Genomic DNA, 24,829 nt, shown 5'->3' with positions numbered 1-24,829 from the left:
TACTAGGAATAAAGCCTTAGCTTTAAGTGCTAGGTCTTATCTGATTGTGGTGTGGGGTTGGGTGCTGAGCCAACACATTCTATTGGATTTCTTTTGCCAACAAAGAAAGCAGGGCCTGGAGATGTTCAGGAGGCCTAGGCTCCAGGTACAAGCACGCACGTCACCCCATTCTCAGAGGTGCATCTCATTCTAGAAAGGTTTGGTCTCATTTTAGGTGTTGTCAGGAGAGCTCAGAGATGTTGAAGGATCATTTGCCTTCTTATGAAGTTAGTACAAAGGACAGCAATCATTATGCTCTTGAGCAAACCATCTCTGTATCAGAGACAGGATGCTGGTGTGGATCAGCCATATAACCTGGTCAATGGAACCCACGCAGGAACTGTGGCAGTCCAATGTCACATGCCAGGTCCAATGTGAACTGTCTCTGACTCTCTCTCCCAGGCAGCTATTAGATTGGGAGTGCCCCAAAATGGGGTTACACCTTACCCCCATCTTACCCCAGATGGTGTCTCTTTGCATACAATCCAATCCAGTGCAACAATCTGAGCCCTACCTATCATGGACCAGGCAGTGTCCCAGTGACGAAGAGGGTGTTATAACAAGGAAAAGACATGGTCTCTACAAGGGGTTTGGACTGTGAGGAGAACACCTACAAGTGTGTAACAGTGAAGTATAACAGATAAACACATAATACCAAGACTGTTACACCCATCAGAATGGCTAAAATTAACAACTCGGACAACAACAGATGTTGGTGAGGATGTGGAGAAAGGGGAACCCTTTTGCGCTGCTGGTGGGAATGCAAACTGGTGCTGCCAGTCTGGAAAAAAGTATGGAGGCTCCTCAAAAAATTAATAATAGAACTACCCTCTGACTTAGCAACTGCACTGCTGGGCATTTATCCAAAGGATACAAAAACGCTAATTCGAAGGGCAAATGCACCCCAATGTTTATAGCAGCACTATCAACAATAGCCAAAGTATGGAAAGAGCCCAAATGTCCATCAACTGATGAATGGATAAAGAAGATGTGGTATATATATATATATATATATATATATATATATATATAGGAATATTACTCAGTGATCAAAAAGAATGAAATCTTGGGGCACCTGGTGGCTCAGTTGGTTGAGCATTAGACTTGGGCTCAGGTCATGATCTCACAGGTCGTGAGTTCGAGCCTCGCACAGGGCTCACTGCTGTCAGCGTGGAGCCTGCTTTGGGTCCTCTGTTCTCTCCCTTTGCTCCTCCCCTACTCACACACACATGCATGCATGCTCACACACTCTCTCTCCCAAAAATAAACATTTTTAAAAAAGAACAAAATCTTGCCATTTGCAACAACATGGATGGAACTAGAATGTATTATGCTAAGTGAAACAAGTCAGTCAGAGAAAGACAAATAGAAGGTCTCACTTATATGTGGCATTTAAGAAACAACAGATAAACATAGGGGAAGTGAAGGAAAAATAATATAAAAACAGAGAAGGAAGCAAACCATAAGAAATTCTTAAATACAGAGAACAAACTGAGGGTTGCTGGATGGGAGGTGGGTAGGGGGATGGGTTAGATGGGTGATGGGCATTAAGGAAGGTACTTGCTGGGATGAGCACTGGGTGTTATTTGTAGGTGATGAATCACTAAATTCTGCTCCTGAAACCATTATTACATGATATGTTAACTAACTTGCATTTAAATAAAATAAAAATAAAATAAAATAATTACATTAAGAAAACATAATCCCAACATATGTTGGAGGTTATCTTAGACAAGACCATGGAGATCTCATGGAGAAAAATGAGAAAGGATCTGGCCTTCTACGGTGAGGCAAGAGAATTGAGACACAGGAATGAGATGGGCAATTTTTCTAAATGGGAAGCTGGATGGCTGGAAATGCAGTTAGCTGGTCTGGGCTATGTTTTCCTTTCTTTTATGGCTCAATTTCTTGATAATGTTATTTATACTGTCTCTACACTCCTCCTTCCATAAAGGCAACTCCAGATGCATCCCACTCTTGGCCTCTCTCTTCTCCTCTGAGTGATGGGTTTGGAAGGAGAATATGCACGTGGGTAGCCCGTTGGTCTCTTCAAGATCTGCCTGCCTTCTCTGCGCCTCCAGGCCATGAGATTTGCCAGGCAGACCCTCATGGGGGTAGGCTTGTGCTGATCAGCACCAGGGTAGGCCTAATTCTGGGGCGTACTATTGGGAAGCCTTCTTGGACACAGATACAAAGCATATTCTCTGATATTAGCTTAATCAGGAAAAAAAAAGTGATACTTGGACTGGTGTCTATCTTACTTGCTGTGTCTCTCGTGGTTCAGAACTCTGGAAGATCTTTGCAATTTATGAAGCATCCTGGAACTAACAGCCATCTCTCTCCATTCCTCAAGCTACTCTAATCTTGCTTCTGACCCCAAACCCCGCTAATGATACTCGCACCATAGTCAATAATAGCTCTTTCCCTGATACATCTAACAGGTGTATTTTAGTCCTCAACGTATTCTAGTTCTTGGATTCTAGTATATATTTAAGTTGTCTAGCATTTTTTTTATGTTTGAAATCAGACTGTGTCTTACAATCAATGACATATCACCATTTAATTGCCAGCATTATGTCCTCGTGGGCCATAAAATATTGGCATGTCTTACAATCCATAGCATCTTCCAGTCAGTGAAATTTGGTTCTGTATCAGTTGAAAATGTTCCTTCCCTCTCTCCCTGTCTTTTGTGATATCCCACCCTCCCCTGTTGGCCTCCATTGCAGGTTCCTCTACATGTCCCAAATAAACTAGCATTCCTTGGGGCTCTGCTCTAGACCTCGTTGCTTCTTTTTTTTTTTTTTTAATGTTATTTATTTATTTAGAGAGGGAGAGAGAAGAGCATGAGCACGCAGGGTTATGAGAAGGAGAAAGAGAATCTGCACCACCAGTGAAGAGCCCAATACAGGGCTCGAACCCACAAACCTAGACCTCACTGCTTCTTACCCTCCTATTTCTCCTTGGGTTTTTCTCAGTCTTCCCCCAGCTTTAACTGTCACCTGGATCATGATGGTCCTCATGTTCATACCTCAATCCTAGGTCTCTCTTCTGAGTCTAGAATCTCACAATGGACTCATTCACTTACTTCAAACCCACAAATCCCCAAATGGAACTGGTCCCACTCCCAGGTAAGCCTGCCCACCCTCCAGTGTTCCCCATTCAGACAACAAAATTGTCCGAGTCATTCTGGACTTAACCCTTTTGCTCTTCTCCGAATCCAATAAAGGACCAAGCTCTGATAATTTTATCCATCAAATACCTCCTAAATTTGTCTACTTCCTTTCTACTGACATTAAGTCTTCAAGCTACTCTCATCTCTTAGCATTGTCCTTGGTGGTCTTCCTGCCCTCTATCCACAGGATCCAGGATAACCTTTCTAAACACAAATGTCACTCTTCTACTTTTAAGGCTTTGAAGATGCCATCCCCTCTGCCTCGAAGACTTTCTCTTTAATCCCCTATCCCAAACCCCACCACCACTGCTCCATGTGGTAGAATTCAGTCCCTCATACAAATCTCAGCTCAGATACCATCTCTGCTGGGAAGCTTCCTTGATTTCTCTTGGCCAAGCTAGATTAGATGCCTGTTTTATAAGCTTCCGTAGCATCCTGTTCTTACTCCTATTACAACTCTTGGCATACTATATTATAAAACTACATATTTACTTGTCTGTCTCTGTGATAAGACCATTAGCTCTATCCCAGGTGTATCTGTCTGGTTCACCATTGTATCTTCAATCCCTAGACTACACCTGGCATGTTTATGGAATGAATAAATCAACACATCAGTGAAAAGACGGGTCTGAGTGGAACATGGTAAGGTGGGCCAGGGTGTAAAAGACTCAGACTGTCTTAGGATGGAGGCTTTGAGGAGAAGATTGGTCCCCAGCCTGAGTGCAAGAAGCCAGGTGTCCTTGGGTAGCTATATTGTCAGCCCGGCTCAAGAAGGAATTTGTTGACCTGTTCAGAAATAGTCCCGTAATTCACTCTGATCCAGCTTAATGCTAAGCTGAAAAATTTATAGGCGAATTTAAAATGAAGATGTAAAGATAATGAACGTTAGAAATTACTCCATCGTACAAAGGCTCTGCTTAAAGGAATTAAAATTCCACTCAAATGTGGGTCACCAGCCTTCCTTGTAGAGACTATACTAAACATGAGCAAACGATGCTGGCATCTCTGTTTGAACGGGGCTCACTCACCACTGGTTAAATTAAAGCAATGGCTTGGAAACATCATGACACTCTCCTTATATTCTCCACAACTGCAATTAGATAAAATTAAATTAGCTGAACGTCTCTCTACTAAGTACACAGATCACAAATCTTTCACTGGAGGCAGGTGATAATTTTCCAAGATCACTACAGATAAGAATTGCAAATTGACTTGATTTTTTTTCCCCCTTCTTGTTTATAAAAGACTATATGTGCACTGCGGCAGCTGAAATAGAAAATATTGGCTCTTAAGGCCACCACCTAGAAAACTTTGATGAACATTTTGGTACACTTTCCATCTTCCTTCTGTTTACAAATGCATTTTTATGTAGTTGAGGTTACTGCACATACAGTTACACACTCTGTTTTTCCTCTACTTAACATTATATTTAAGACATTTTGCATGCTGATAAAACTATTTATACCATCATCATAACAACAGCCTTGATTTACCATATTTTTTTAATTTAACCAGTCCCCTCTGTCTGGACACTAAAGTTATAAGAATTTCCTTTAGAAAGATCTATTAACTCTCCTAACTACCAGTGTCTTCAGAGAAGGCAAACCAATTTTTGAAGTTGCTTAAACAAAAACAGAATTAGGAAGTAGGACCTGGTACCCACCCCCACCCTGTCTCAATCAAGTAATGTGTGCATTACCTGACACAAATGTTTTGCATTTCTGAAGTTCTAGATTATTCATACGATAGCTTCTTGCTGGGAGTGTGGATTTAATATAATTGCTTCGGCTGATGGAACAGCTATATGAATATTAATGCTTGGTTGGAGTGTTTAGAGAGACACTTCAGTGTAGCCTCCTCCCCTTGTGCTGAGCATGAGCAAAAGATATTATTATATGGTGTGCGGTTGTAATATTCATCCGGCCCCTACACCAGGTCCCCGGGGTGGTGTGGAGCAATGCACTGCAGAGATGGTAGCACAGGAAGTGGGGGGCCTCCCCCCCATCCCCTCCAGCTCACAAGCATCCCAGGAAACATCTCCATGAAGGATTTAGCCCCTCCATCTCTAAAATAACGAGGGTTTCACATGAAGCTGTTGTTCTTTTTTAAAATCCTTATTAGATAGCCACTCTGTCTTCAATGTCTAGTCATCCTCCTTTTCAAGAAGCGTTTAGGGGAGGGGTTGGGTAGTACCCACTAGATAAATGTCATTTTTTCTCTGACCGGATCAGTAAATAACAGAAGAAATGCTGTCAAGACTTCTTTCTGAAAAAAAGTTTTATTCTTTCAAATTGCATCCTGATAGCCAAAAGGATATATGGAATAATGCTTTCTCAAGATCTACCTTAAATTAAAAAAAATTTTTTTCCCCAATTTTGAAAGTAGCATATGCTCTTTTAAAGAAGACTTGAAAGAGGGGCGCCTAGGTGGTTCGGTTGGTTGAGAGTCCAGCTTCAGCTCAGGTCATGATCTTGCCATTCTGAGTTCAAGCCCCACGTCAGGCTCTGTGCTGACAGCTCAGAGTCTGGAGCCTGCTTCGAATTCTGTATCACCCTCTCTTTCTGCCCCTCCCCGACTCATGCTGTCTCAAAAATGAATGTTAAAACAAATTTTAAAAAGAAGACTTGAAAGACACATACATATATGCAGAAAATGAAAATCTCTTATAGCCTCACAGACTAAAGACATCAACTATGACATGTGAGTAGAGATGTTTGTGGGCTTTTATCTACAAATGTTTTCCCCCACATAGCTGAGATCATATTGCATTTAAAAATTATATTTTACTTACTTTGCTTATCATAAGGATTTCCAATACCACTTAAAATTCCTTGTGAACATTTTGAATAGCTACACTCCCATTTCTTTTAAAATGCTCTGCTATACTTGGTCATTTATAAAAATGCTCTCAGGGCACCTGGGTGGCTCAGTCAGTTGAGCATCTGACTTCACCTCGGGTCATGATCTCACAGTTCATAAGTTCGAGCCCCACATCGGGCTCTGTGCTGACAGCTCGGAGCCTGGAGCCTGCTTCGGATTCTGTGTCTCCCTCTCTCTCTGCCCCTCTCCCGTTCACACTCCATCTCTCTCTCTCTTCCTCAAAAATAAATAAACATTAAAAAATGCTCTCTTTTGTTTATTTTAGTTTATTTTTCCTGTCTCTTTTGTTTATTTTTCCTATTTCCTATTCCTTCCCCTGAACCCTAAATCTCTGTCTAGAGCCCTGGCTTCTTTTCCTGGTTTCAGACCCACCTTTCCAAATAGCTGTGGAATACTCCAGTTGGTCTTTAAATGGGACAAATCAAAACCAAGCACATCACCTTTCTTGTGTCTTCCTCCTGACTTAATCTCCTCTGTTCCGGTGCTTCCTTCTCCCCACTCACTGTCAGAATCCCCTCCCTCACCTCCCTCTGGCTGTTCCCTGCATCCTATTCTATACAACCTTTCAGACTCTTCCTTCCAGAATGTCTCATCAATCTGTCCTTCCCATCAAAGGTTGCTAGATTTAGCAAATAAAAACACAAGACACCCTATTAAAGTCTGAATTGCAGATAAATGGATACTTTTTTAGCATAAGTACATCCCATTCAATGTTTGAGAAATACACAAAAAAATTACTCATCTGTATAAAATCCAAGTTTGATTGGATGTCTTGTATTTGATTTGGCAACCTTACTTTTGACTCAGTTTCTATTACCCATACCTTAACACCTCTCATCTCTACTTATAAGCCACAGTCACCCAATGCCCTCCCTGTCTCTTTGTCTAGTTCATTAATCTGTACAAATCACAGCTCCAATGGTGTCATACTTTACCTATTGCCTTCAGTTATTCCCCGCTGACATTTAGAAATGTCCACTCTGATCTGCCTCTCCAGCCCCATGTCCCACTGCTGCCCCTCAGGGCTCTCAGCTCCCACTCAGATGCTGGTCCTGTGGTTATAAAATATACTCTCCACTTCCTGAGGCCTCAACTCACACCATTCTTTCCATCTAGAATGTTCTACCTCATATGTCCAAATCCTGACTCCACCTTCACAGAACCATCATCCTAAATTGGGCCCTCCTCCCCTTGAATACAGATCATAAGATGTTTATTCTACCATTTTGGCAGGTCAAAAATAGTTGAACATTGGCAATTTCATATGCTTTAGGCTAATGTAATAAAAGGCCCCTGCCATGTGCTTCTCTGCCTTACTACTTTCTACAATGTCATCCTCTGATCACATTCTACCAAAAACATCAAGCAGTGACTGCCTAAAGCAATGTTTCTCATGGTACAGGTCTTCTAACCATATGCAATGGAACCACCCAGAGGAGAGAGGGCTTGTGAACAATGCAGATTCCAAGACTCCATCCTAGAGCTGGGGAGGGGACAGGGAATCTTCATTGAGCACCAGAGTTCCAGCTGAGTCTTGTGTTCACTAAAGTTGAGAACCACTGGCCACATGTAAATTCTCCTCATTCTCCTCTCTTCACACTGGTCCCTGAATATGCCTACATATATCCCCACCTCCAGTGACTCTCTAGACTTATGCTACTCTTCCCACTTCAAGCCACAGCCTACAAACACTCTTACTAGTCCTTTCAAGCCTAGTCAACTCCTGCCTCCTCCATGAATATGTACCTGTGTTACTTACTGTCACTAATCATGCATTTGTCTCCCCAAGTAGAACAGAGCATTCAACCAAGACAAGGATTTTCTCTACACCATCCATCTTGCAAAGAGACTAACACCCTGTTATGCTGTGATAGTTGCTAACTAAATAGATGCCACATTAATAGTCAACCAAGGTCAGTGGACACAAAGAAACTAAGCAAAGATGAGTGTCTTCTAAATTAGGAATCATGAGAAGGGGGTGTTCATTAAAAAAAAAAAGATTGCATCATGAAAAAGCATTTACAACTTTATGTGCACATTTAAGGAGAATCTACATGTTCTAGTTCAATAGTGACAGGACTGCAAGTAGCAAGTTAACTCAGAGTGTCTGATGAGCCATGGCCTGTCAATCTTCCCCATGGCTGCTCCCCTTCCTTGGGCAGGCTCTGACCCATCCAGAAGTCGAAAAGAGTTTCTACTAGTTGAGAGCCATGCCTAGATCTATTCTAAAAGGTACTATAAACTCAGTGAAATAAACCCTTCATCTTTCATCCTCCTCTGGCTCTGCTGCCTGTCCATGCAGTGCCAGAACCGATTCCCTCCCACCACCTCCCACAGCCCGGAGGCCATCCCTTCCCTAATATCTCTGGGCTCTGGCTCTTCTCCACATCTCCCTTCTACCACCATACGTAGGCCCTCATCGTTTCTCGCCCAAGTGTCCTAGCTAACCTCCATGCCTCTGTATTTGTGGAACCCAAATCTTTATGGAAACTCTTTCTGAGCTCTTCAACCCCACAAGATAAAATCCAGACCCTTATTCTGGACCATGGGACCCTTCACATCCCACTCTCTAACTGCCTTTCAGTTCAGTTCAATTCAACTCAACTCAACTCAATTCAATTCCACAAACAGCCCTTGGTACCTTCCATATGCTGAGCCAAGCTACAGATATGACATCAAAGGATATCAGTTCACAAGAAGGACAAATGAGTAAACATGTAATTGACGCAGTGTGATGGGAATAGGAGAAGCACAGGAGGCCTTGGAGACTTTATCAATTATAATGTGGTGGAACTCCTGCAGGGAATTAGTGCAGAACCAGGACTATAGCTAAATCTCCAGTTCCAGGGTTCTCTCCCCAACTCAGTGCAGTCTGGCCAAAGAGATTCTGTCTTGCCCAGGAGAATGAAAAACCACCAAACCAAAACAAAAAGAAGAGACACGAGATGATCCATGGTTAAAATACAAATTAAGTATTAAAATGCAAAACCCATAGAAGTTACTGTAGGGACACTAAATCACAGTGAAACAAAATCATTTAAACACTGCATTTTAAGATGGAAACACAGGGAGATGGATCACACTCAAGCAGAGCCCTGATGAAAGTCTATGACTCATCTCCTTTGGTCAAGTAACACGGATCGGAGATAACAACTTCCCTGCAGGTGCTTGGGCATTTCCACCGCTTGGGCTGGGGCAAAATGGTTACCTATACCTTTTTATTCTGATATCTATGAAAAATGAGATGAAAATTACTTTAAAAATATAATGAATAAAATGTACATGTGAAAAGCTTGAATTTATTTCAGAGAATGAAGAAAGTAAATTTGAGAACAAATTTATGATTTCCAAGAGAATTCTGAGAGAAGAGTGGGAAGGTGTCCTCTCAAACGTAAGGCAGAGAACATCAGAGGAAAAGAAGATTCTAAGACATTATCCAGTATATTCTCTGCCAACAGGGGACGGCAAGCCTTTCAATCCACAAGAGCTATTGTCTACGTTTGTGTTTTTAAACTGCAGGCTTTGGAGTCAGTTAAGAAAGCAATTCAGTGAGTCATGACGTCAATTTCCTTTTGAATGAAAGAGAATGGAATCTAATAGAAAACACCAGGTTGCATCTCATGCAGCAAGAGTAAGCACTGAGCTTGATGTATAACTGTGTGTGTGTGTGTGTGTGTGTGTGTGTGTGTGTGTGTGTTCGCTGACGACACAATCCACCATTTCATATGGTGAGATGAATCAAGAAAGTCTGACGAACACTCTTCTAGAAAACTCTTCTAGGGTTCTGTATTTAGCACATACTAAACATACTCAGGGATACAGACCCTTTTCCTCATTCTCATGCTAAAATTAAACAGAGAATATTAGAGCTGGAAGGAAGAAACAAATTAACAGCATGCAAATGAGTGAACTGATAACAAGACAGTAGAGACAACTGAATGAGACAGAGGAGCTTTGGGCTTTTTCTAAAGCCTTCCGCTTCATGATAACTAAGGATTCCTGGCTATTTCTTTTCCTTGTGGGAGCACTAGATACGGTACCTGCACAATAATTACTTGTCCAGTGATCCTTTAGAAGTGGTAACACTTATCAAGCAACGTGACTGTTGCCTTTTCAATAATGTCAGTCTCCTGCATTTATAGAAGCTCCTTGAAGGCTGGGCTAATGTGTGGTCCACTGATAACCCCAATTCTATGACAGTGCCTGGTAAGTAGTAGGTGTTCAATAAATTGTGGTTGGATTGAACTAAAATGCATCCAAAGGCAATCAAGATCTGGTTCTAGTAACCATTTGTCACCTGAACCCCCTTTGCAAGAAAAAATCAAGTTCAGTAAATTGAGCAAAAGATATCCTAATTGGGAAAAAACAACAATAACAACAAAACTCTGAACTTAAGTTTCCAGGGAGCAAATCACTCTTGGCCCTGAGGTCAAGTAAGTTCAAAGGACTTGTCTCATGCCCTTGTATTAGAATAAGAGCCACTTGAAATATTACAGGCTTTTTTTTAGGATGTCAAGCTTGGACCTACTTTTTGGATCTAATCTGGCTCCTGGGGACACAAAGAAGAAGCTTCTTCTAGTCTGGACAGCTTCAGGGCAACAACCACTCTGAATCTGAAGCTGCTGGGTTATTGCAGAGGTCCTGTCCACATTGCTAACTGAAGCAGGCAGGATGTCCAGAGGGCCGGAGACAGAGGGCTGAATTTGGAGAAGCTGTCAACTGACCAAGTAAGTCAACAGTGGAGCAAGGCCTGGTTTGCTTCCCTACAAGAATCCCCGGCTGAGGAGAATTGAGACCCAGCAGGGAAGTAGTCATTTGTCTTCCTCAACCCTCCGGTAGCTCTTGTCTTATCTCCATGCCTCAGTGTCCAACCCCAACTCCGAATATGCAGCTGTTTGAGCTCATTAAGGATGCTCTGCTTATGAGGATGCAAGGGGGATGGTGCTGGTCACCAGCATAGACTCCTTGGAAAGGCATATGGTGAGTTCTCACTGAGGGGGATCAGTGAAAGATGCCCTTAACTGAAGGATCAATTTAAATTCAAATTCAATTCCAGTTACAACTCAAAGGAGAGCTCACTAGCCACTACTCTTCTTCTCAGCCAGGTGAATATCTCAACAGTGATTTCCAATAGAAAGTCCTCTCTATCCAGGACACAGATGAGTATTAAAAGAAGGGATAAATGGCCTCTCCCTGCTGCACTCCCCGAAGCAGTGGCCCTACCCTTTGTGTGTTCTGTTCCTATACGCAATAAAATCTCAGCTTTCTGTGGATGAGGAAGGCAAGGAACAGAATAACCCTGTCTGCAGAGCAGGAATCCAGACCTTTATTTTAGCAAAAAAACCAGTTACAACTTTCACCCCACACCCAGTCTCTATCCCAGTCTCCCTCTGACCATCTGCCATCTCATGCTGAAGGAATATAAATCATCCTTGGGTTAACCTGAGCAGAATGTAATCAAGAGGGCAAGTTGGCTTGCGGCCAGAGGAGCAAGAGGAAGGCTGCATATCATGTACTCCAAAATCAAGCAGGAACAAAGTTTGAGCCATATATATATATTCTTAGATACTTAGTTTGTATTCTTAGTTTGAATCTCACGTCTAACATCTATGTAACCTAACCTCTCCCTGCCTCAGTTTCCTAAGAAATCATATGTAAAGGATTAAAGATGTCCACGATTCCTAGCAGTACCTGGCAATCTACATAAATTATTGTGACGATTACAGTATTGCCAAATGGATCAGAGTACAGGTTTTGGGCTCAGAGGGACTCCAGGATGCTGTCTCCATGGACCTCATCCACTGTGAGGCCTTGGGAAAGTTCCCTAACCTCTCTGAGTTTTCACTGGCTCATCTACAAAATGGGGATAATGGGGCGCCTTGGGGGCTCAGTTGGTTAAGCGTCTGATTCTTGATCTCAGCTCAGGTCGTGATCTCACAGTTCGTGGGATCGAGTCCCTAGTTTGGCTGTGTGCTGACAGAGTGGAGCCTGCTTCGGATTTTCTCTCTCAAATAAATAAACATGTTTTAAAAATGGGTATAATAAAATCACTTCGTAGGGTTACCATAAGGCTAAAATGAGAATACATATGTAAAATGCTTGCACAGACTAGATGACAGTAAATGATGGCTATTACTATGATGGCTTGTCCCTTTAGAGAGGTGGACATGTCCCCAGTAAAGAGCTGTTGTGTAGCTACCTCAGGCAATCAGATGAATCCTTCAAAGGCCACTGATGCTCAAAATGCCAAAATACCAACATGTCGCCCTATGACCCCATTCCTCCTCCCACATCCCCTAGTACAGTGGGTGGCACACAGGCTTCCTTGTCACCCAAGTGAGAAATCCCGCAGTCCCCATCCACTCTTCCCTCTCCCCCCACAGCAAACCCACCATCTGTTGATTCTACTTCTTAAATGAGTCAACTCCATTTGCTTCTCTGCACGTGCCCTCCACTACATCAGTTCAGGGCCCCATCAACCTGCCCCTGGATAGCATGTCTCCAACCTCATCTCGCTGCCCCAGCCATTCCCCTTCAGTCACTCCCCAAGCAGCAATGACAACCATCTTTCTACAGTTCAAATACAACTGTGCCTCTCTCCTGCTTTAAACCCCTTCGCTGGCTCCCTGAAATAAAGCCCAAGTCCCTTAACGTGGCTTCCAGAGCCTGCCATGATCTGCCCAGGGCTTAGCTCCCTCCCGGCCTCATCTCTCCCTGTGGCCCTTCTTGTTTTGTGTGCTCCAGCCACGCTGAAGGGGAAACACTGGTGATTCTACAAATGAATCATGCTCTCTCTCAACAGGGATGCTCTCTCTTTCTCAATACAGCATGAGTTTTCCCCTCTGCTTAGGACACTCCTTTGCCCCTTCTCCTCTCCAGTCTTTAGGTTTCAGCTTAGGTATCACTTAGGTATCACTTAGGAACACTGAGTTGGATACCTCTTGCACTGTATGCAGGTATCTGCTCATTTGTGCATCTCCTCTAGTAGCCTGGGAGCCCCTTGAAGACAAAACCCATTTTTGTCATTGAAATACTCCAAGTGCCTAAGACAGCAGCTGGCACAAAACAGGAACTGAAATATTTGTTTGTAGGATAGACGCTAGCAACTGACCTTGCTCTGAGGAGCAATCTCTCCCTGGTTGAAGGTAGCAGTGGCACTAAGCTTTCCGGTAGCTTAAGCAACCCTGGGCACCAGAGGTATATGTCCAGCAAAAGCAACACACTTACCTAGAATAGCCACCACCTCATCATCCTGGATCACCTCCAGGGAGCCGGAGACCACGAAGCAGAGGCTGTCAACACTCTCTCCTGCATGGTAGATAAGGTCCCCTGGGGCACAGTGCACTGTCTGAAACTCCATGGCCAGTGCCCGCAAGCAGCCATCACTGGCCAACCGGAAAGCTGGGTGCTCCTTGAACACCTTGCGATTCAGGTGCACGCAGATGTCAGCTCTCATGTCCTTGGGGCAGATCTGCAGAACCTGGCCGGGCACAGGAACAAACAGAGTCAGGGTCCTCACTGTGGTCTCCATCCCGTTGCCCCTCAGGACTCCAGGGGTGGAAGTAACCCCCACCGGGCTAGACTGCCCTCTTCAATGCACTGGTGGACAGGACAGCCACAGTCCCTATGCTCATGGAGCTTACATTCTTGTGGGAGAGATAAGCAGTGACCACAAAAATCCATGCTAAATGCTCAGAAGGGCTGGAGAGTCAGGGCTAGGAGTACATGGGACTCTCTCTCTTTTTTTTTTAAATTAAATTTTATTTATTTTAATTTTATTTAAAAACATTTTTTAATGTTTATTTATTTTTGAGAGAGAGAAACAGAGTGTGAGTGGGAGAGGGGCAGAGAGAGAAGGAGAAACAGAATCCAAAGCAGGCTCCAGGCTCCGAGCTGTCAGCACAGAGCCCGACACGGGGCTCGAACTCATAGACCGCGAGATCATGACCTGAGCCGAAGTCAGATACTCAACTGACTGAGCCACCCAGGCACCCCTATATGGGACTCTTTAGATCCATATTTGGGGAAAGCTTCTCTGAGGAGGGGGCATTGAAGCTGATACCTGCAACATATGTCAGAGGGAACCATGTGAAAGAGAACATTTCAGCAGAAAGGCAAAGGCTGTGAGGGGACCCGAGCAATAACCGATGTGAAAGATGTGAAAATGTGAAAGGGGGGCAACTGGTAGGAGATGAGATTTCGGGAGAATGCCGAGTGTGCATGAAGAGACTGTAGATTATGAAAAGCCTCTGATTTCATTCTGAGTGTGATGGGGACACACTGGAGGATTATTATGACACGCGGGGGAGTGACAAGATGGAACTATATTTTAAGATGGAGATAGAGGGCCCTGACCAAGGGGTGGCAAGGATGGAGTTATGGAATTGAGTTAGGCCACTGCTGCAAGCATCCTTGAAGAGAAGTGAGGGGAAGCATCCGTGAGAAGTGAGGAGACCCGAACTGGGGTGCTAGCTGGGAAGCCAGTGAGCAGTGGTCTAATTCAGAATGTTTTTTTTTTTAATTTTTTTTAACATTTATTTTTGAGACAGAGAGAGACAGAGCATGAACGGGGGAGGGGCAGAGAGAGAGGGAGACACAGAATCGGAAACAGGCTCCAGGCTCTGAGCAGTCAGCACAGAGCCCCCGACGCGGGGCTCGAACCCACGGACCGTGAGATCATGACCTGAGCCGAAGTCGGACGCTTAACTGACTGAGCCACCCAGGCGCCCCCAGAATGTATTTTGGAGACAGAACTGACACTACCAGACTGAATATGGGTGTGGCTTAGAGAAATAAAGTAATAATCAGTGAGCACTTAATGCGTGCCAGGCATTGCTAAGCGCTTTAAAGTCACTCATTCGTTTCATACTTATTTATTGAGCACTTATTATATGCCAAGAATCATTCTAGGCTCTGAGGATGTAGTGGTGAACAATACAGACAAAAATCCTTGCCCTTGTGTAACTTACCACCTGGTGAGAAGAGACAAATAATAACCAAATAAGTAAAATCCAGCAACGATGTTACATTTTTAAGTGTTACATGCACTTAGTAGCTAATTTAATCCTCACATAACCCTATGATGTGAGTGCAAGTATTATATCATCATACAGACAAGGAAACTGAGGCACAGGGGAGATAAATAATCTCCCCAAAGTTACATAGTTGGAAAATGGCAGAGCTGGGCTCTCTAACTAGATAGTCTGAGTCCACAGCCTAGTTTAGATACTAACCACTCCTTATATTGCGTAGCTGCCCAAACTAAATGCACTTGTAATTTGACTCTTAGCATCTATAAAGTCAAGACAAAAGGGGAACTATAAGAGGTCATATGGGTCTTCTCTTTCGAGAAAGGAAAAATTTTCAGCCTTTTCTAGGGGGAGAAATAGTTCCCTGGACCAAATTTTGTAAGTAACCACTGCATGGCCTCTTACATAGCAAGCATTAAGTAACACAATAAGATGCCTTCAAATGGACTTTTCCAGAAAAATTTAGGAGTGTTCTTTTTTTTTTTTTCTTTAGGAGTGTTCTTAAAATAATCCTTTCTCCCATCCTAGCCTAGTGAACAAAGCTGGGGGCATAAAATCAAACACGTTCAGTGAAGACATTCCCTTGGGGTACCTGCACCCCTCCCTGCTTCCCTGCTTTCTCTGCACCCATGTGCCTCTGTGGCTGGCGCTCCCCTTGGAATCTGGAAATTTCTCAGCCTCCTTCAAAACTCTGTCCAAGTCTCACCATGCCCATGACAATTTTGCTCATACCCCATCCTGTCAGGTGCCCCTGCACTCTGCATGGAAGTGAGGCAGTGGACAGAGGAGGTCAAACAGTTGAAATCCCAGCTCCTTCCCCTCCAAGTGACCTAACTGCTTTACCCTTCAGTTTCTCCCATAAAATGCATATTGGCTTGTGAGGATGAAATGAAATTACATCTACTGGTACATTTCCCCAGGGATAGTGCAGGACCCAGGAAGGGACTCCATACATGCTCTGTGCACCTCTTCCTTCTTGCTCTTGGGTGGCTGGATGCTGAGAAAGTAAGCAGGATCTCTGAGACAGGGACAGAGCACAGACTGAGGCAGAGGAAAATTCAGACTGCCAAGGCTTAGAATGAATGCTTGCTAAGTATTTCCCTCCTTGAGGCTCATTAAAAACAAGACTCCTGTTAAATGCAGATTTAATTTGGATCCTCTTTTCCCCAAGCAGAACACCAGGGAGTGAAGAATACTTGCATGTCATGTCAAAACTGTGCTCAGGAGTTCAAAGCCAAGATTTATTCTCCAGGTGACTTCACCTGTAAATATTTGGTTTCCCCTGGGCTGGGCTTTGCTGGCAGAGGCTGCAAGTGAAAGAGGCCTTGGAATGGAGACAATGTTTTATTCATGAGGACTGCTCCCAGAGCCACTGGAAAGCACGTGTGAGGAGGAGAGGGAGCCCAGGAGTAGAGAAATCCGGACAGTCGTGGCCATCAGATATCTCCATCATTCTTCTGTTGGTTCTACACTGGACAGGTTAGAGGGGTCCTAAATACTCCTCTCTGAGCTGAATGCTTCTCAGCTGGAGACCCCTTCCTGGGCACCTTCCTTTCTGTTTGGTCCTTAGGACACACCATCCCTGCTGGTTCCCGAGGGCCTCAAAGGCCAATGGGAAATGTCGCCACGGAGGCTCATGGGACCTCCCCAGGCTGGACAGGACAGATACATGGTTGAGAGAACAGACTTTAAGGTCAGGCAGACCTGGATTCAATTCCTGACTTTAACATTTACTATTTGTGTGAACTTGAAGCAATACTTAGCTTCTTTTCCCAAGTCTTCATTTTGAACATGAGTAAGGAATTCTGATTTTGTTACCACAGCAGAGCAACAGGTAGCCTGAGAGAGCCTCTGAAGTCCAGAAGGTCATAGCCAAAGGGCCTTAGAGGTTGGCCTTAGTATTAAAAGGCATCTAGTTTCATGTGTTACAGACATGGAAACTGAAGCTCAGAGGGACAGGCGACATGTTCACGGTCACCAGCTAATTACTGATCAAACTAGAGGAGCCCAGCACTGCCACCCTCCCACCCCCCACCCCCACATACCCCTAGACTTCTGTGGTCATCACTGACCATTCTGACTCAGGATGGAGGGGAGGGGAACCAGGGACAGGCTTGGGACCACAAGACTGGACCCCTCCCCAACAGTCGCCCACCAAAAGCCCCCGCCAGGAAGAGGGCGTACCCAGGCCAGGCTGGGCTCTGCAGTGAATTGCCACAGTATTCCCTCTTCACCTAGAGCAGGACCTGCTGCAAATCCCAAAGCCTGCCAGGAAAGGGAGATGGCAGGGAGGGGCAGGGCAAATGCTGACTAGGCGCCATCTCCCATGGGTAGCCGCCCAGCCCAGCCCTGCAGTCGGGTGGGGAAGGGCTTCTTTCCAGACAACCAGATTTACAAAGCCATCCTGGCCCCTGGGAAAGGAGCCCCAGGGCTGAGAGATCAAAGTTCCTTTCTGCTCCATCAGCTGCCAGGCACCCACAGAACCTACGTGCCTCGTTGAATGAGGCAAAAACAACAGGCGCAGTTAGGGCAGGTGGTTGGCAAAGCCAGAGACTAAGACCCGCCCGGCTGATTCTCTGCCTAGGTGAGAAATGAGGGCAACTCCACCTGGACTCATCTTCTTATCCTTCTTCCCTCCAGTACAGTTTTAAATTAAAAAAAAAAAAAAAAAGTAATAGTAGGAAAAGCTTCCAAGTCAGACAAAAATTGGATTCAAATTCTGACTTTGCCATTGTTAACTCTACGACCAGAGGCAGTTAACAAGACTAATTGGGCCTCTGTGTCCTCATCTCTTGGGTAGAAATAACAGTAGGTCCCTCCCAGAGTTGCTGTAGAGCATAACTGATGCATGAATGCAGGGCCAGGCACATGGAAACCGTGGTAAATACTTGTTTGTTTGTTTTTCTAATGTTTATTTATTTTTGAGAGAGAGACAGACAGACAGAGCATGAGTGGGGGAGGGGCAGAGAGAGAGGGAGACAGAATCCGAAGCAGGCTCCAGGCTCTGAGCTGTCAGCACAGAGCCTGATGCAGGGCTCGAACTCACAAGCTGTGAGATTGTGACCTGAGCTGTAAGTTGGACACTTAAGCGACTGAGCCACCCAGGCACCCCTCTTTTTTTTTTTTTTTTTTTTTTCTTAAAGGTAGGATTCCCTCCCAGCACAGAGCCCAACATGGGGCTTAAACTCATGACCCTGAGATCAAGGCCTGACCTGAGATCAAAAGTCGGATGCTTAGTCATCCGACTTAGGCTCAGGTTATGATCTCATGGTTCATAGGTTTGAGCCCCACGTCAGGCTCTGTGCTGCCAGCTGAGAGCCTGGAGCCTGCTTCAGATTCTGTCTCCCTCTCTCTCTGCCCCTCCCTTGCTCATGCCCTGTCTCTTAAAAATGAATAAATGTTAAAAAAGATAATAAAAACAAACAAACAAAGAGAGTTGAATGCTTAACTAACTGAACTACCCGGGCACCCCATTAAGTATCTGTTCTTAATGTGTGTTCAAGGCATGGTAGCTGGTGCTATGGTGGTATGCTTATTATGTTGCTGTTGTGATTATGGGAGATCTTCAACAAAACCGCACGATCATTCTTTTTAAGTTGGAATCTGTTCAATTGAGTTCAAGGTTTCCTTTCAAACAGTCAACTCTCAACTAACTATTCCAACGGAGGAAGAGCAGGAGCAAGGATAGCTGATCCAAAGCCAGTTGAATTTGGCTTTGAATGTGTTATATTTCTGCAACAGCATTATATTTGTTTTTCTTATTCTAACAATGAAAGGAATCAGAATTCCCCAAGCCCTTAGAGATTGGCAGTAAAAAGAGAAGTGTGGTTGAAAACACTGAGAAGCAGAGAAAAATGGACATAGGATTACATTTTTGCTTATAGAAAATATACACAGGAGATAATTCCTAAATGAATAGAAACCCACCGTACCTTTTCTGTATTCTTTCCAGCCACCAAATTTTCTTCACTTTATTGAAATACATCTAGAATCATGCAACTCGTAGAGAAAAATAGGGATTTACTGCTGTTTCCATTTTCCAGATAGGAAAACAGATACCTTAGCCTTAGAGAGATGTCTGATGTTCTGCTCAAGCCAAGGACGACTAAGGCGCAAGCCCTTCGTAAGTATTCCCCAGACTCATCTGATGAATAGGATCACCTGGGCACTTGTTAAAGATGCAGATTTCTCCTCAAACCTTCCCCTCCACCAAACTCTGATTTCGTACATCTGGGATAGAGGCTGAGAATCTGTTTTTAATGACCACGAATCACAGGATTCTCATCAGAGCTGAGACTGCAGTGAGGTGACAGTCTCGAGCTAAAAACTCAGTAATCAAGATAAATTATAGTTTAATACAATATCTCAAAAAATCAGAATTCATGCAAAAAAAATCCACGATGAACAAAATATCAAAAATTTGAATAAAGATAGAATCAGTGGCAGTGCTGTGCCATCTCGGAGCCCGAGGCTAAAGGAAAAGTAGTCACAACGATTACCTCATTCTGGATGGCCCTGAGTCTTATCATCATATAAGTTAGACTTCCAGTTCCTCTCTTATCTAAGAGATACATGCTGTCTTTCTAGTTTCTTTTTTTTTTTTTTTAATTTTTTTTCAACGTTTATTTATTTTTGGGACAGAGAGAGACAGAGCATGAACGGGGGAGGGGCAGAGAGAGAGGGAGACACAGAATCAGAAACAGGCTCCAGGCTCCGAGCCGTCAGCCCAGAGCCCGACGTGGGGCTCGAACTCACCGACCGCGAGATCGTGACCTGGCTGAAGTCGGATGCTTAACCGACTGCGCCACCCAGGTGCCCCTCTAGTTTCTTAAATAAAGGCTCCGAATCTTTTAATTGCTGGTCTTTGAGCAAAGCTGAGCTGGAAGCCATCAAAACCTCTGGAGGTAGGGTGTGGGAACCCCAAACTACCCAAATGAATTCTGATGCACAGCCAGGTTAGAGAACCACTGCCCTAGGAGTGCCTCAGGTCTCTCTGGGAAAGCCAACACACAGGGCCTACCTGAGCTTGTCACCCTCCTTACCTTCTCTGTGTCGATGCCTCTGGACATGGACCAGGTAGACACGATATAATCCATGACTCGCTCACTCAAGCCCTTTGGCACCTGGTAGAGCTTCAGGAAGTCCCGAACGCTGTTGAGCATCTCATGGTACCGGTTGGTGTTGGCGTACATCTGCTGGAAAATGGTTGTCACGTTCCCAAAGATGGTGGCATAGAGAAGTGCTGAAGCAGGAAGACAAGAGACAACACATGAGTGGTCCTTGAGCCAGGACCCAAGAATGCTCAACTTGTCCATAGCAGGCCAATGGCCAGAGCTGCCCCCCACCTAGGGCAGACTGTCCTGACCTTTGCAGAAGAACCTCAAAAAGTTTGAGCCATGCCTAAGGCCACCAGTCAAATATGTTATTCTGTATCAGCCCAATTCCTAACTTACTGGCAAGTAATCTTCTTCAAGCTCCTCTTGTGCCAAGTACTAAGCTACCTGCCGAGGACAGGATGGTGAATGAAACATTTAGTCTTGGCTTTCACACAGGAAACAATGTAGTGCAAGGACAGACCCCGAATCCATCATCACAAACAAGTAAATAACAGCAAGTCTGCCAAGCGCAATGAAGGATGTTCTTTATAGCTTTGCTTCACACTTATTGTTAAGGTACATGTAAATATAATAATCCACTGTGATACGGCTCCTGGGGAAAATAGCACGGCTTTCACATGGCGAGAATAAAATCAGGTCTCCTCTGAGATACAAGTACATACCATGTGCTCCTACTGCTCCCCCTACATTGGTGTCAGGAAAGAGGACCATTACATCATCACCAAACCCCACCTTCTACCTCTAACTCCCATTTGCCCTTGAAGGCTGAGCTCAAGTGCCACCACTTCCAGGAAGCCTCCCCATGAAGGTGACCATGACTCCCCAGGCATATTTCTACACAGCTGGAAATAGTATATAAACCATTTTGCAACTATATGCTTCTTTCTTTCCTTGTGCCTGTATGGGTTGCTTGAAGGCTGGACCCATCTTTTTCTTGCTATTGTATCCCCTGGAGCTACCACTATGCCAGTACCCGATAAGTATCTGTCAAATTATTTTTTAAAACTTAATAAATACTTATTTGTGAAGTTCACACATGTTTTTGCTCTGCTTTTTTAAAAAAAAAATTTGAGTTATTGTTGACATATAATAAACTGGACATTTAATGTATACAATCTGATAAGTTTTGACGTATGTATACACCCATAAAACCATCACCACAATCAAATTAGTGAACATTTCCATCACTTCCCAAAAAGTTGGGTCATGGACCTTTATAATCCTTCCCATTCCCAAATGATTGCTGATATTTTCTGTCACCATAAATTAGCTTGCATTCTCAAGAATTTTCTATAAAAATGTTATCATACAATATATACTCTTTTTAAACATTTTATTTAGATGTAATTCATAACCCTAAAATACACTCACTTAAAGTATACAATTCAATGGCTGTTATTTACAGAGTTGTGCAATCACTGTATCTATGTTTAGAATATTTTCATCCGCCTCCCAAAGAAACACCATACCCATTACCAGTCATTCCGCATTTCCCTCCCAATCCCCTAGCCCTAGACAACCAGTAATCTGCTTTCTGTTTGTATAGATTTGCCTACTCTGGACCTCTAAAATAAATTAAATCATACAAGATATGAACTTATGTGGCTGGTTCCTTTCATTTAACACAGTGTTTACAAGGTTCATCCATGTTGCAACATGTATTGGTACTTCATTCCTTTTTATTGTTGAATAAATAATCTTCAAGGATATTGACAAGCCACATTTCATTTATCCATTCATCAGTTCATGGGCATCCAGGTCATTCACTTTTTGGCTATTATAAATAATGCTGTTATGAACACTCATGTACAAGTTTTTGCATGAACATATTTTCAATTCCCTTGGGCATATAGCTAGGGGTGGAATTGCTGGGTTATCTGGTAACTATGTTTAACATTTTGAGGAACTCTTTTCCCTGCTGCACTGTGTTCCATTTCCGACAGCAGTGTATGAGAGTTCCAAATGTCTTGTTTTGCTTTGTTAGAAAGAGAGAACACGAGCGGGGGGAGAGGCGCAAAAGGAGAAAGAGAATCTTAAGCAGCCTCCAGGGGCCCATCATGGTGCTTGATCCCATGACCCTAGGATCATGACCTGAGCTGAAATCAACAGTTGAACGTTTAAGTGACTGAGCCACCCAGGTGCCCCATGTGTCTTTTTGATTACTGCCATCCTAGTGAGTGAGAATTGCTATCTCATTGTAGTTTTCATGTGCATTTCCCTGATGGCTAATGACCTGAGCATCTTTTCATATGGTTACTGGTCATTCTTATCTGCTCTTTAAAGAAAATGTCCACTTAAATCTTGCCTGTTTCTCAGTTGGGTTGTTTGTCTTTTTATTACTGAGTTGTAAGTGTTCTTTATATATTTTGGATACAAATCCTTTATCAGATATATGATTTGCAAGTATTTTCTCACACGATGTGGGTTGTCTTTTCATTTTCTTGATGGCATTGTTTGCAGCATAAAAGTATTTAGTTTTGACGTAGTCCATTTTGTCTATATTTTTCTTTTGTACTATTTTTTTTACGAGTTTCATACACTCTGCATAATTATCTTGAGATTCACCATATTGTTCATTATGAATACCTTATTCCTCTTTGTAAGAAAAAAACCAGTTTATTTTTAAATAATTATAAATTCACAGAAAGCTGTAAAGATAACAGTGCAGAGAGATCTTGTATACCCCTCACCCAGTTTCCCCACTGGTGACATCTCATGGAATTAGAGCACAATGTCAAAACCAGAAGATTTACACTGCCATGAAGTATGCGTAGAATTCTGTGTCATTTTATCACACGTGCCAGTTCATGTAACTAGAACCACACAGAATACAAAAACTGTGCCATCACTGCAGAGACCTCTCTTGTGCTTCCCCCTTTATACTCACTCTCTCTGGCAACCACTAATCTCTTCTCCTTTTTTATAATTCTGCCATTTCAAAAACACTATATAAATGGAATCACGTATGTGGCCTTTTGACATTGGCCTTTTACACTTAGCAAAATGCCCTTGAGATGTATCCATGTTGTTGCATGTATCAATGGTTCCTTCCATTTTATTGATGCATGCCATCCCATCGCACGGAGGGGCCACAATAATTTCTTTCAAATGATCTTACTCAGGCTTAGCCAAAAACTAAGAGAGGGAAGAGTAAGAGAGAAAGGCATGGATATGGATGTTAGGGAAGGAAATTTTCAGTTAGTCCACCAGTGCCAGATACGGTTGCCTAAGAAACTGAGGACCAAGTTCCACCTGAAAAGACACAAATGAGGATGGGAAAGAGTGCTGCCAGCTCTAGAAATGTACCAGGGAGCGATACCAATCTGAACAAAAGAAGCTTGATAAAAGCAAAAGTAGTCAAAGCCTGAATAACGCAGACACACCCTTTGTAAGCTCATAAATAACCTCAGACGCAACAGGGTCAGGTCTCCCGCTTCCTGCCTCCTGCATCACCAAGTGTGCTCAAAACCGGCCTCCCAGGGCCTGGGCTAGCTGCCTTGTTCCCAGTGAGTCTGACTCTAACTCAATAAGCCTGTATGGCAGTCCTGGCTCAGCTCTATTTTCTGGTCCACAATGAACCAAAGGTCATGCATGAAGAGTAAGAGGTGCCTTTCTCGAGATGGCTGCTAGAAAATTAATTTAATTTTGAGCTTAAAAATATAGTTACACCAAATCAATACAGTAAGAATAGCTCTCTTGTCCATGATTTGAGAACAAGGCGCAGGTCTGAGACACCGGCTTATGCTGGCCAATTAAGGCAGCAATGCCACATCTATCATTTACAGCCCAGGGCTGCTCTCGTGCCAGTCTGCTTCTGAGACATTCTAGAAGGTTGAAGGTCCTCAGGAGGGCCTTATTCAATTATTATTACTATCAGAAACATTATTACTATTAAAAATGGATAATTCTGCTCTCAATGCCCCTTCTCTAATTTTGTATGAAGTGAGGTTATACATTTTCATGCACACATTTTATTTATTAATATCTCTCTATAAAGCATTATGCCTTACATACTCACAGCCTAACTGGGAAAGATGACGTGTAAGTCCAGATTTCATTTGAATAGATATTTGATTGTGATGTGGGAAGAGAAGGAGATTGGAACGTCCCTGCATAACAGAACCCCCCAGCTCTGAGGATTCCCTGGATGACTCTAAATGTGAAACAGCTGGGCCCCTCCATGGTGGGAAAGACCTTTCCCAGTCCCAAAGCAAAATGCTGATTTGGGCAAGAGCAGTTTTCTTTCTTTCTTTGAGCAGGTTTTTTTTTTTTTAAGTTTATTTATTTTGAGAACGAGAGCATGTGTGTGTGTGAGCAGGGGAGGGGCACAGAGAGAGGGACAGAGAGAATCCCAAGCCAACTCCATGCTGTCAGCACTGAACCCAACTCGGGTCTCAATCTCACAAACCATGAGATCATGACTTGAGCTGAAATCAAGAGTCAGACACTTAACCAACTGAGCCACCCAAGCACGCTATCTTTGAGCAGTTTAGAGTTAACACTGTATCATAGCAAGAGCCCTGGGTCCCACCCAAAGAAATAAAAACCATATTCTCTGGCCCTTAATTACAACTTGCTGGCAAAAATTTTTG

General features: G+C 43.5%; 1 protein-coding gene across 2 annotated transcripts in view; it reads right to left on the bottom strand.

Annotated features, from left to right (window-relative positions):
• Positions 1–24,829, bottom strand: part of KCNH1 (potassium voltage-gated channel subfamily H member 1) — a 381,430-nt gene that overhangs the window by 96,456 nt on the left and 260,145 nt on the right. For both annotated transcript variants that reach the window (XM_043568866.1, XM_043568865.1), the window contains exons 8-9: positions 20,163–20,362; positions 13,319–13,571 (exon numbers count right to left, since the gene is read on the bottom strand). In XM_043568866.1, the coding sequence (XP_043424801.1) occupies positions 13,319–13,571; positions 20,163–20,362 (453 nt within the window). The remainder of the gene's footprint in view (positions 1–13,318; positions 13,572–20,162; positions 20,363–24,829) is intronic.

Source organism: Prionailurus bengalensis, chromosome E4, assembly GCF_016509475.1.
Source record: "Prionailurus bengalensis isolate Pbe53 chromosome E4, Fcat_Pben_1.1_paternal_pri, whole genome shotgun sequence".
Taxonomy (NCBI): Eukaryota; Metazoa; Chordata; class Mammalia; order Carnivora; family Felidae; genus Prionailurus; species Prionailurus bengalensis.
The sequence above is the reverse complement of the archived record's forward strand: the minus strand, read 5'-3'. Positions and strand labels throughout refer to the sequence as shown.